Genomic DNA, 13,976 nt, shown 5'->3' with positions numbered 1-13,976 from the left:
GGCCCAGAAATATTCCACTTTTAACTCTCAATAGGGTGGCACTTCCCTATTGAAGACTTATGTATGATGATCTTGGACTCTCAGATCCTGCTCATTGCATAGGTACATCTGGGGCACCAGTTGTGCTTTTTCCTGGACCAGGAGGCTGTTCAGACAGTCACTCATGCCTTGGTTGTCTCACAATTGGGTTACTGTAATGTATTCTACATGGGCTGCCCTTGAAGACCATCCAGAAGCTGCAGCTGATCCAGAGTGCAAGGCCACGGGCAATGTTGGGAACAGTGCATTATGCTCATGTGACCTCACTGCTCTGTGAGCTTCACTGGTTAATGGTTGGCTTCCAGGTGCAATTCAAGGTGTTGGTTATCATATTTAAAGCCCTTCATAGCACACAGCCTGACTATCTGAGGGATTGCTTACCTCTATTTGTTTCTACCTATCCAGTGTGATCAAAGTGTAGGATGAGTGCACTTGGGGTCCCATCTATTAAACAATGCCATCTTGTGGGACCCAGGGTTGTAGCACCTGCCCTCTGGAATGACATCTTCTCAGAGATTCATAAGGCTGACACGCTTATGATGTTCCATAAATTACACAAAACCTGGCTGTTCTTCCAGGCCTTGGGTTAAGGTGGTTATGTAGCCACTTCTAGTTAGTTTAGTCGGGTATGTTCTGTTTATATCTATTGTTTCCTCTTTTATTTGTAAGTTGTCCAGAGTCATTGAAGAGTCAGGTGGCCTCAAAATTTAAATATAAAGAAATATTCAACTCTAAGTTTTATCAGACTTATACTAGAAGAAAGGTTTGCTTAAAAGCATTTGCCACAGTGTGGAAATATGCTCCAACCAGCCATCTGAAGACTTTATTTCTAGAAGCATTGAAGAGGGGTGGAAAGGGTTGTGAAGTGCTAGATATGCTCCAAAGAAAAGTTCCATAAATTAAAAAAAGAAGTCATGCTGTTTGGCTTCCATGAGTGTCTGCAGAAAAGAGCCTGGCCATTCATTTGATTTATAACACTGGCAGCAGCATATTCTCCACTCAGGGACTGGGATATATTCTAGAGACTGTTCCATGTTTCATTTTGGAGTGCTTACTTATATTGATATTAAATTAATTTTACAGGTCTTCTCATTATATGTTGCTACAGTCAGGAAAAATAAATTTGTAGAAATGGAAGCCAGGGAGCCTCATCCTCTTTCTTCTACAGATTTCTGAGGTGGACCACCTCTATGACATGTGACCCTCTAGCCATCTGGAAGTGAACTTCATAAATTCTAATTAGATCATTCATCTCTCTGCTTTGTATGGTTTTTCTCCCACAGTGTTCTCTCAGAATTCCTTAAGGGTTCTTTAGTTACTTGTTTTGTTCTGATGTGAAAAATGAACTGTTTCAATACTGTGGAATCCACAGAGGGTCACGTCATATGGGCTAAATAGAGACGTGAAAAGAATAGGGTCTTCTCTGTGTAATATTTGACCTGCCACTATGCCATTGTGTAATATGTCACCGAGACATCGTGTTACTGTTTCACAACTGTTGATGGGTATAAGTGGGTGACAATCCGTATGGAGGTCAACGCAGCATGGGATCAATTTTAAGACATAGCAGAGCTATTGAAAATCGCTAAAAACTTTATCTTTCTATAGGTATTAGGAGCTAATGCCTCTAAGACACAGTGGTGCTACAAGAATGAAGTAACTCTTATATTGGAAAAGCATGCTCAGAAATCCATCATATCATATCATATCATATCATATCATATCATATCATATCATCATATCATATCATATCATATCATATCATATCATATATCATATCATCATATATCATACCATCATATCAGTTACTTAATTTAGAATGCTGTATCCCAAACATCTCACAAGGACATGAAAAGTTATAGTAAATAGTTTGGTTCTACTCTGAGAATTTATTACCGCTATATTACCATTACATGCATACAGTACATTTGTTCATTTTTCTCTCTGTGCCAAAACCAATTTCATACATAGTTTCCCTTCCTTCTCTGCTTTTACGCTTCACACATCATTCCCAAAAGTTGGTATAGTCGCTGTAAGTAAAAGCAGGGAGTCAAGATTTCTGTGGCTCAAATTTCATATCTGCATGATTTTTAGATGGTGTTTCTTGGTCTTATCTCCATCTAGACTGTAGACACTGGTTTTTATTTTGCAAATTATGGAATCAGAGATGAGAAATAGGGCAGAAGGCATTCAAGTCCAGCTGTTCTGAATGTCACCTTTTTATCTAGTCTGTAATAGTAAATACCGCATCAAGGTGCATGCTATATTTCCACTTAATATAAGCAACTGAACAGTTCATAGACAACTTAAGCACATCAACAATATTTAGCTCTTGTCTCTTTTTCTTCAATGCCCTCAGCATACAGCCGTTGGCTTCATCTCCAATCAAAACAAAACGTGTGCCAGCCCTTAAAATCTGTCCATCTATCCTATATTCTAGAAGTTTTAAAAGAATTCAATAAAATCTATTTAAAGAGATAATGGCTATCTTGATTCAGCTTTACACTTACTGCTTCCCAGCCAATCACAGGAAAACATTCACTGTGAGACTAGGATAGACTGTCAAACATCATTTACTGCTGGAAATCATGGGACATTTTAGTTGAATTACTTTGGTATACAACCAGATGCTGGTCATTTCTCCTCTTCCTAGGTTGCTCTCCTATATCACTCTTTAAAATAGGATGGATGAAGGGAGGGGGAGAGAGAGAGAGAGAACCTTTTTTTGCATAAAGTCTACTTTATGTGGTATAAGCATCATTGGTGCTTTGCTCATCACAAATGATGATTGCTAGAACTTCCTAGATGAGAAAGTCTCCTCTTTTTCCATCAGAAAATGAACCCAGTACAAGACATTGAGTCTCATGCAAAGATAGCATGGATGCAAAGTATACGTAGCATTTCTTTTTCAACAGTTACGGCATGCTTAACCTAGGTCTGTTTGTGTTATTTCCTACTAGGTACTGTTGTTGTCCAGCAGTTAATGTCCATGATGATAAGTGAACATGAACTGTTGTTTCCCAAGGATGCAGATTCTCAAAGTGGACAGGAGGTTTGCAATAACAACAATGAGATCCAAAAGAAAGTGATCATTGGTCAGCTCCAGAACAGAGAAAATAATAATACTAAGGACTCATCACCAGTGAGGCGATGCTCATGGGATAAACCTGAATCTCCTCAAAGAACCATTGTGGACAATGGGTCTCCTACAGCTCAGCCTGGAAGCAAATCAAATAGCCCAAGGAACAGCATTCACAAACTGGACATGACCAGGAGTCCACCCCTCACAGTGAAAAAAAACCCAGCATTTAATAAAGGTAGTGGCATAGTCACCAATGGGTCCTTCAGTAGTTCTGTAGAGGGTCAAGAGAAAACATCACCATCCTTACCCAATGGTACATTACAGACGAGAAGAACATCTTCTCTGAAAGGGCCAGTAACTAAAATGGGCACACACAGTGTACAAAATGGAGGGGTGCGAATGGGTATTTCAAGCACTGATGCCCACAGCAACTCTTTGAACAGCCGTTGCCAGAGCTGGATGCCTAATGGGTATGTGACCTTGAGGGACAACAAGCAAAAGGAGCCTATGAGTGATTCAGGCCAGCATAACAGACTTTCTACTTATGATAATGTGCACCAACAGTTCTCAACACTGAATGCTGAAGATAAGCAGAGTGTTGATAGTGCAACCTGGTCCACGTCCTCTTGTGAAATATCCCTTCCTGAACATTCCAACTCCTGCCGATCGTCCACCACGACTTGTCCTGAACAGGACTTTTACGGGGGCAATTTTGAAGACCCTGTATTAGACGAGCCCCAACCTGACAATCTCCTGAACCCAGCAGATTGTGAGAGCAAAGTTGACCGAAGAAGTGTTGGGGGCCGAAGCAGCAGGGCTACTAGCAGCAGTGACAACAGTGAAACGTTTGTTAACAACACAGGCAATCACAGTGCTTTGCACAGCCTTGTTTCAAGCTTAAAGCAAGAAATGGCAAAACAAAAACTGGAGTATGAGACAAGGATAAAAAGGTAAGATTTCAGCCTAAGAAATTTCTGAAGCCAAAGGTTATACTGTTGGAGATTATGAGAATTGGACTCCATATCTGGCATACAACAGTTTAGGGAAGACTGATGTACAGGATAATGCTGGAGGTGCACAAGATTCTTGTCTGTAGTTTCATACTTGGAGAAGAAGGAATTGTTCACTAGGTTAGATTCCAACTTCAATTGCAGTCAGGCTGGTAGATTGTTCTTATGCCAAATTATCTTATACTGAATAAGACCATTGGTCCATCTAGCTCAGGGGCACAGACTAGGTCCCCAAAACTGCATGTCACCCCCAAAAAACTTTAGATGTCACCCCAGAATCCTTCCAAAACTTGCCAGCACATTGTAATTTTTAATCGGTTATATGGAGAAAACTGTTAAATATATGGGGAATTAAATTAAGGTGACATAATTTACATTTAATTCAATCAAATTCAGTTTTTCCCCCAGTCTCATGTATTTTTTGGAGTGTGGCCCTGACTCATCACCCAAAGGCTAAATGTTGCCCTAAGCCCCTCCCCAGGCTGCCTCATCTATGTCACATGGATCCAGTCCCACAACTTGTAGACCATAAATCAGCAGTGCCAACCAGATATCTTTAAGAAGTTCATAAAAACGACATACTGTAAGTATGTGGTATCCTTCTATTTGGGCGTAATTACAGCAGCTGGTTTTCAAAATCTTACTGCCTTTGGTTGGAGTAAATATATATTATCATTATGATGAGTAGCCAAAGCCACCTTCTTCAGGAATTTCTCTAATTGTCATGAAATGTGATGGCATTCACAGTTATGGGTTGTAACCGTAGCATTTGCACCATACTGTCACACAGCTAACCATGATATACCTCTGTTTAACATCAAACAAAACAATTCAAAACATTCATAATTTGGGTTGTTCATATTCCTTCCAGACTGAAGAGGGTAAAATGCCCATACATTATTTACTACAGGTAGTCCTCACTTAATGATCACAAATGGGATGAGCAACTCTGTTGCTAAATGATACATCATGTGACTGTACTGGACTTACAACGTCACTACCTCTGTGGTTGTTAAGTGAATAACCTGTGGTCGTTAAGCAAAACATGTGATTGCTGGCTTCTCCACTGACTCTACTTGTTGTAAGCCAATTGTAAAGTGTGTGAATGGTGATCATGTGTCTGCAGGACACTGCAACAGGTGTAAGTGTGAGGACTGGTCATAAAGTTATTTTTTCAGTGCCATTGTAACTTTGAATGGTTGCTAAGCAGGGCATTCATTAAGCAAGGACTACCTGTAGTCAGGTGAGCTAAAGCTGTGGCACTTGGGACTTCCATTTAGATGGAACGGGGGGGGGGGGGGGGAATCATTTAAATTATACATGCTATGACATGAAGCATTGCATTGACAATGAGGCAAGGGGGGAAAAAGGTCAGCATTTAGCTTAATTTATCTCTTAGGGGATTATACATCACTCACATCTTCCATTCTGCCACCAAGTAATCTAAAAAATTCTGGCATGAATGCTAATGAGTATCACAAGATTTATTTTGTTGGATGCCATGGGACAGAGCTGAAGACACTCAGAAAAGGAAATGAATTTTCTCAGCAGCGGTAGAGGGAAAAGTCCCTTTCCAAAGATTGCTGCTTCAGATTCATAGCAAGGTTTTAACAAGCTCAGGGGGCTTTGAATTCTTTATAGAAAATTCCAAATGAGCCTCATAAATGGCCTCAGCATTTCAGAGTCATGAGCTGGTTTTGTGTAAAGCTGAGGCCAGTAAAGATGCTGATTTTTTTTTTAAAAAAAATTGGAGTGTGAGGAGGTCTTACAGCTGCGATACTGTTGAGTTTTCCAAACATCTACCTCACCCTTGGAGAAAGGACGACCCTAAAATTTCTGAGCACCAGAACATACAAGCAACTGATATCTAGAGAATGTAGTTTCTAGTCTTGATAACAGTAGGTTTCCATTGTCATGTGCAATCCTATTCAGAGGAAGATAAGTCAGAGAAGAGTAGTTCCCTTTGGTTCTAAAGGAAATAGTTTGGCTACATAGATAGCTTTTTATGAAGATGTAAACAAGATCCTCAGTCAGGAACAACATAATTCCAGTTCCTTATTAATTGGGTTCACACCTCATGGCAATCCATCTTTTGTTTTAACCAGTTTGTTGCACAAGCCACACAGGTTGGATCCACATCCTGAAATGAACCATAATTTGGTTTTGGCTTAGTGTGGCACGTGAACCCAACTCCTTGGTCTGCTTCTTTGAAAAGAAAGATAGCTGTTTAATAATAAGTTTTCTCCAGCATCCGTTTGCTCAGCTCTTCAAAGTTTTGGGTACTCCTGAAGGCCAGGGAATCTTTGCCACAAATTTATTAATTGCACTGGCTTTTCCAAATGGGGATGTTCATTTGGCTGATAAATTCATTCAGGCATCCTGTTACTGAACCACTGCCAAGTCTGAAAAACATTGTGGTGAGAGGATTTCTCTTCATCCTGGCTCTTCTGGACTCCAGACGCAATGGAAGAATCTCTTCCTGTTTACGTCAGAGGTAGGCAACATGTAGAATTTTGAGGCCCCATCATGGATACATTTACAAATGGTGTCAGGGTGACATCATTTTACCACAAGACAAAGTGGTGAGATCACTTCTCATCAATTCTTTACCCAGGAAAAATATTCCCTGGCCACCCAACTTTCCTTTGTATAATAATTATGTTTCATGAAACAGAATCCTTTTCTTTTTCTCCTCCCCTTATTTTCTATCTCTTCTTTCATTTTTACTTGTGAACCCAGCATAACAGACTACCCCAACATATTTTCTTCATCTGCCCATCCCATGTGTTCCACAGAGGGGGCATGAAACTTTCTGGTGCTTTGGGGGGATCAACATACCCTATTCAACTCGAAAGAGGAATGGATTTTTCCTTGGCTGGTACCTGGTTAATTGTAATCATGTTGATCTGACCAGATCACAGACATTGTTACATCATGATCAGTAGAATGGGGGAGTCTATGCCTTTATCATAATCAGTACGTGAGCTGTGTATATGAGCTTTTGGGGAATATATTTTGGACAGATTATTGTAGTTATTTTGGGGTATATAAGGACCTCTTTGAGATGTAACCAGGGCTTGCTGCTCCTGAGCCGAGCAGTGGAATTGTCTCAATGCATACAATTTCTATACTTTTTGTCTATAAATATCTGTAAGAATGGAACACCTGCACAGAGCATAAGATCTTAGCATAACTATAATAAAAGGCAGGGTGATGATGATTCAGTATAATTTTAATAAACTGGCCTACCTTAGTTGTGTTAATTTCTGTCTCCTTAAGCATATCAACATTCAGCAAACATATATAGAACTCACTCCTATTTTCTGAAGTCATGGTTTCTAGCCAAGTCCACAAATGATGGATAGTCTTATTCATCAGTTGTGCACTTGGCTAGAAACGATGATTTCAGAAAACTAGGGAGTTTTACATAATTCCTGCACTAGAGAATGACATTTCCAGTCCTCCAAGTTTTCCATTCCCCATAACATTAAAAAAAAAAGATTCCCATGATCTATGAAATATCTGTTCATAGGATATTTATTTTGTTTCAAGTATTGTAATCATTTCTTCATGCCAATCGTTAAAATGGCAGATACTATAAAATTTGGCTTGGCATAATAGCAGAAAATGTATGTGCTTGTTTAAGGATTTGCTACTGCCCTTGTTTACATCAATTTCCTCTTTCCTATCTTTGTACAAGAGCTTTTTAGAATAAAGTTTCCATTATCCCTGAATTATCTGATTTAATAATGTTGGACTAGTTTATGTCAGGGCAATTGCTTTACAAGCATGGTCATAACTAATAAATATATGATGGCCACACTTCCGGAATGATAACAAGAAATCTAATTATCTGCTGGCCTGAAAATCTTGTTTATAAATTAGCAGTTTTATTCAGCAAAAGACACCGATAGGTATTTATGGCTACAGCATCAGACAGTAGAGTTCATGAATAGAAAAGGAATATTAGTTGCTACTTTTCCTGTGGAGAACTTAACAAAGGGACTGCCAAAAGATTTAGTTAAATACACAAAGCACTATTTTAAATAGAGATTTACTGGCAAAAGTGCTATGTTGGCTATATCATAACTACTGATGAGTCCTGATTAACAAGACTGTTGGAGTCTTGTACTCACGTTGCTCAGTAACTTCCTTCCTTCCTTCCTTCCTTCCTTCCTTCCTTCCTTCCTTCCTTCCTTCCTTCCTTCCTTCCTTCCTTCCACTTTTTAAAATAGCTTTAACTCTGATCAAACGAGTTTGAGTTTTTACTATTTTAATGCATGCCCCATCAGAAATGAGCATGAACAGATTGTTGTACGCTGCCCAGAGTCACTTTTTGTGAAATGAGTGACCATACAAATTTGATTAATAAACAAACAAATAACTAAATAAAAATCGTCAAGTTAATTGAGGATGAAATTTGGAATGTAAGATACAAAGTATGGCACCAAAAGTCTGTTAGTATATGGCAGATAAGAGGCTACTAATTTATACTACAAAAATCATATGAATAAATATTTGTGAAATAATAGAAATAGGCTGGAGTTATAGTTTTTAGTTGCTTATCTTTCCATTCAGAACTTTTTTCTTCACATTCTCATGGTCATTTGAGAATCTGTTTATTTTAAGTTTGAATTAAAATTGTATGTATTTTGTGCCATTCCCCTAAGTATAGTTGTTTGACAGTTGATACCATTTCTTCCCCATATGCTCCAGTTTTGTATATTAGTTTCACAAATGCATACCAGACTCCATTTTTGTGCAGACTTTTTCAAATATTCTTTTTCATTAGCAAACTGCACTTAAAAAATGTGTACAAATTTCAGTTTATATGTTGGCTTGCAAACCAATTGTACCACAGCATTAGATAGATTCACAATCAAATGCAAATTAAACAATTTTCTCAAATCCACAGTTTGGAATCCTCTACTTATTCATGAGTCTTTGCTGAATCCTACTAGACTTCCAATCTTTACAAATAATTATACCATGCTATATAAATAAAATGTCCACAATAATAAATCATCCCCTTTCAACCCAAATCATGAGAAAGATCATACAGGAATTAATCTGAGCAATTTATCTTACTAGCTGCTTGTTAGCTGTAGTCTTGGCCAGAAAACCCAGCTTAGGAACTATACCTGAATGGTTTATACAGTAGATTTTCTGACTGTTAATGATACCCAAAAGATGTTCAAAAGCAAATAAAATAATAGGTATTTTTTATTAAAAATATCCTGACTAATAACAAAATTTAACAGCAAGACATTTTGAGATTCAGGTGTCTTAACCACAAGGGACAAGGAGGAAAAAAAATTAAATCTAAAACAAAATACCCTAAAAGGAACAAAGAAAATAGACATGAGTAAAAACGCAAGGAATAACAGGCCATAATCTTTTTATTTGTATATGGTTTTGCACCTGTTTTTAAACACTGTATATGGTCCAGAGTTGTTATGGAGTTGGGTTGCCTTTAGAAATTTGATAACTAACTAGCTAACTAACTAACTAAATAACTAACTAAATAACCTTTAACAGGAAAGTACAAGATCAAGGAACTGATTACCATAAAGGAAAAGAGGAACAGGGAAAGCTAGAAAAATTGGCAAGGCGTGCAGGATCAGAGAGATGTATTAATTTGATGTGAAACAAAGTCACCAGAGATTGAATAGGTTTAATTTCCTAAGAAGATACCAAAGTAGAGTCAAGTAAAGGAGCGGATTCTGCCAAAGTTCTCTGTCTGCTTATTGTACCAAGATAGCATACTGAGATCTACCCAAGTAATCCTCAGCTTTTGTCTTCTGTACCTATTTTCCATTTCCAGCCTTGAACAGCGGAATATCTCGCTGGAGACCGAAATGATGAACCTCCACGATGAATTGGAGCAAGAGAAGAAGAAGTTTACAATGGTAGAAATCAAAATGCGTAATGCTGAGCGGGCCAAAGAAGATGCTGAGAAAAGGAATGACATGTTGCAGAAAGAGATGGAGCAGTTTTTCTCAACGTTTGGGGAACTGACAGTGGAGCCGCGTAGGACAGAAAGAGGGAACACCATATGGATCCAGTGAGGGCTGTTCCTGCCGCTCACCAAGACTATGGGATTCTGGGAAGAGGGTTGCTGTGATATTTTATTGCAACAGGTGACTGGTCACCTGACTGAGGCTAGCACTCAATGTAATGTTACCAGACCTCCAGAGAGACTACCGTGGCTACATCAACCAATCATATCTCTGCAAGTTGCTTCTCAATTGAGAGATTCATGCTCCCTGAATCCATTATCATGCTACTGTTAAGTGTTACAGCAGGCTTTGGGCATATAGATTTTAAATAGGTTATGTGGGAGGGGGGACGATAGAAAGAAACAAAATATTATTTTAATGCAAGTCTTATATTTAAACTGTCAGATGTTAACTTCATTGCAATCAAGCTTTTCTCCCTTGCACTTAACATAGTAAGCTATTTTTGGCATTGTGTTATAATCGGCTAATTTTGTATATTATTTCCCCCCCTTTGGTTGCCCTGTCATTGCAGAATTAATTATATATATATATATATAAATATATATAAATATGCACACATAATATATATGTATATTTATACACACACACACACACACACACGTGTGTTTGCGCGTGGGTATATATATACAAAATGTTAGCTATTAAAACAAACAAAAGAGTATTGTGTGGCTGTGCTGTTTATGCCAATTGATTTGCCCATGACCAAAAAAAAAAAAAAACCCACCCCAGAAGAAAAAAATTGTAAATAATTTTATAAATATATGACATGAGATCTATTATGCTTGTTTTATTTTCCCCTTTTTTCTTTGTGTTTCTAACACTTTATAGCTGTCAATCCAGACTTGTGCACTTACATTTCCAAATGTCCCTCCTATGGTCACCGGATTGCACACTCAAGGCCCAAATGCATGCTTGATTATACATGTGGAATTGGAATTCTGGAGTGGTTTTGAAGTGGGGCATGTCAAGGAGAGAAGATAGGTCTTAACTGTGTCACAATCCTGACAAAAATCTGGTCTTTAATGAACTGACTCTCTTGTGGCTGTTGAGGGTTGAAGAGAAGGGACGGGGAGCCTTATCTGTGTTGGCAGATAGGGACATGCATGGACATACACACCCTTGTGTGACACAAGTGCACACAAAGTCTCTTCTCCCACCTACACAGCAATCTCCCTGTCCCCAACCATTTCCAGATTTTTATCTCATCTCTGGACATCACAATGTTGCAGCAGCTCCTGCTACTTTTTTTGAAAGCACCTTTTTCAGCCTTGCGAGCTTCTTGGTCAGAGATGTCTGGAAGGGGAGTCAAAAAAGTCAAGACAGTGGCAACAACCATGCAATTGAAGCCCCACTACCTTTTTTACCTGCATTATGACACACATAAAAAACGTGGTGGTTGCCACCATCTTGACTTTTTTTGACACACCACACACACATACACACACACACCCCTGTTCTCACTGCATAAACCAAGGCCTTGTTCCTGATAAGGCTTAGGGTTCACAAAAGCTCTCAGTGCCAGATATTTATTTTCTCCGCAAAGAGGGATCTTGCAGAAAACATGTCTGCAGTTTCAAAAGAAAAGTGGGCAGGTGCAGTAGGAGTTACACTGGCAAGCCATAGGCCAAGGCAGGAGCAGAAGATTTGTGGGGAACCATGTCAGGCCATAGTGAGAGCCAGCTTGGTGTAGTGGTGAAGACTTCAGGCTGGAAACAGGGAGACTGTGAGTTTGAGTCCTGCCTTAGACACAAAAGCCAGCAGGGTGACCTTCAGCCCTAGGAACGACTTCTGAAATCTTGCCAAGAAAATTGCAGGGGCTTGTCCAGGAGTCAACACTGACTTGAAGGCACACACACACACAAAAAAGTTATACCAAAGGTCCGTGAAAACCTGTCCCAAAGGGAGGTAGACTGTAACAGAAATTTGTGGGGGATAGGCTTACCCTTACCTTTACAGAAAACGGCATATAAATGTAATTGTTCTTGTCTTGTGCTTCCTTTGGCAGCACATATACGAATTGTTCTTATCCTTTGAAAAGTATGTTGTGCCAAACAAATGCAAAAAATAGCTACCTGCTTAGCAGTCTATCAGCCTATTTTTTTGACTGATTGGCTCCCCAATTATTTCAAGTCTGGTTTAAAAATATGTAAAAACCATTTCAGTATATTTCTAGATCATCAACACACAAGCCACCATCCTAAAAGTGTTTAACTATTATTCCTCTGAGACCAGCTATACAAAAGGTAATACCCAAGTTTTTGTAGCTACATGAAATGTGTGATTTATTCATGTTTTGTGTAACTGGACTTATTTCACTTTCGAACCTGTCTCAGGCTCTTTTTTCCATCTTTCGTCATGCAGTGGGCATGTAAAATTCAATAATAATAATAATAATAATAATAATAATAATAATAATAATAATAATAATAATTTATTAAACTTGTGGCTGCCCAATTACCAATGACTCTGGGCAGCTCACAACAGTCAAAACAAAGAAATTACAATAAAACCAATAAAAGGGGGGGGAAAGATAAAAAAACAAAAGATGACAAGAATAACAGAGTGGATAGAATGAAGCGAGGAGTCTCACTCGCCCTTGCCAAAGTCCTGGGTGAAGGTCTTCTGAACAACAGTAGAGTGGGGACCATCCAGATCTTGTTCCAGAGGGCAGATGCTGCTACAGAAAAGGCCCACTTCTGAGGTCCTGATAGATGACATTATTTAATTGAAGGAACATGGAGTGTGCCAACCCTGCAAGATAGAATTGGCCAGGCAGATACTATGGGAGACAAGCAGTTCAAGTAACCAGGTCCTATGCCAAGGGGTAAAACAAACAAACAAACAAACAAACAAAAAAACCCTCTTCCTATTTCAAAGAACTAGATCTAATCTGTTGAAAAGCCTCAAGACTGAGAGCACCTTCCTAATTTCATAGTATACCTGCATAGAAGAAATGCATCAGTCTACTGATGTCTTGCTAAAAGAACTCACTAGATCATTTGGGGAAGAACACCATTCTATAATGGTTGTTGTTGTCAGGAGGAGGAGGAGGAGGAATAAGTTAGAACTGGGGGTTGGTTATAAAGAGTTCTTGAATTTTATCTATTTAATAAAACAAACTGGTTGTTTTTGACCAGCATGCATAACCAGCATCTAAACATTAAACATCTAGCAAGTGTATTTGCAGAACATGCAAAGCTTGGTTGGTTTTAATAATTGTTTGCTTTTTTCCTACCCTAGTTTCTATGATTGTATAAACCCAAAATATGGGTTTATTCAGTAGGAAGATTAAGCATGTGCAAAATGCAACCACAATTTCTAATGATACTTCCTTTCTATCTTTTTGGCTATAAATCTAAAGGGTTTATTTTACCCGTACAGATAGCCCATTCAGTTATTCATCAATGCATATTTTGGGGTAGGATTCATTGTTACTGATTGAAAAGATGTATCTTGAAACCAAATATTCCAAGAGACTCTACACAAAGGGGGTCTTTATGGTGATTCCTCTGATGGACCAGGCACCTCACAACTTGATATGCTTGACAAGTGAATTACACAAGCCCCATAATGTATATGATGTTTGGTATGACAAGTTTGAAATACAGCAACACAAGTGTCTACAATTATCCAGTGCCAAGAGCTGCAAAGATGCTATAGGATACCCACCTTGGAACTAAATTGCCCATTTTTCCACTTTTCCCATAGCACTCTCTCCAATGGCCAAATTAGGTTGTGATGGCACAGGCCCAGTGGTGCTGTAACATTAATGACTTAGCAGACTCTGCTCTTGATTCTGCTCTATCCCTGATCATTGCCAGCTGG

The 13,976-nt window shown here is 38.8% G+C and overlaps 1 protein-coding gene across 3 annotated transcripts in view; it reads left to right on the top strand.

Moving 5' to 3' along the window:
* The window catches only part of ARHGAP24 (Rho GTPase activating protein 24), a 331,147-nt gene extending 318,674 nt beyond the window's left edge, over positions 1-12,473 (top strand). Inside the window, exons 9-10 of one of the 3 annotated variants that reach the window (XM_088133099.1) lie at positions 3,000-4,071; positions 9,956-12,473. In XM_088133099.1, coding sequence (XP_087989225.1) covers positions 3,000-4,071; positions 9,956-10,199 — 1,316 coding nt within the window. In that variant the 3' untranslated portion in view covers positions 10,200-12,473. The remainder of the gene's footprint in view (positions 1-2,999; positions 4,072-9,955) is intronic. The other 2 variants (XM_007420708.4, XM_007420709.3) reach the window with 2 other exon arrangements.
* The last annotated feature ends 1,503 nt before the right edge of the window (positions 12,474-13,976 follow it).

This window comes from Python bivittatus, unplaced genomic scaffold, assembly GCF_059951505.1.
Source record: "Python bivittatus isolate LINGU-HERP-01145 unplaced genomic scaffold, Pbiv_v1 ctg000070_np1212, whole genome shotgun sequence".
Lineage (NCBI taxonomy): Eukaryota > Metazoa > Chordata > Lepidosauria > Squamata > Pythonidae > Python > Python bivittatus.
This window is presented reverse-complemented; position numbering and strand designations above follow the sequence as displayed.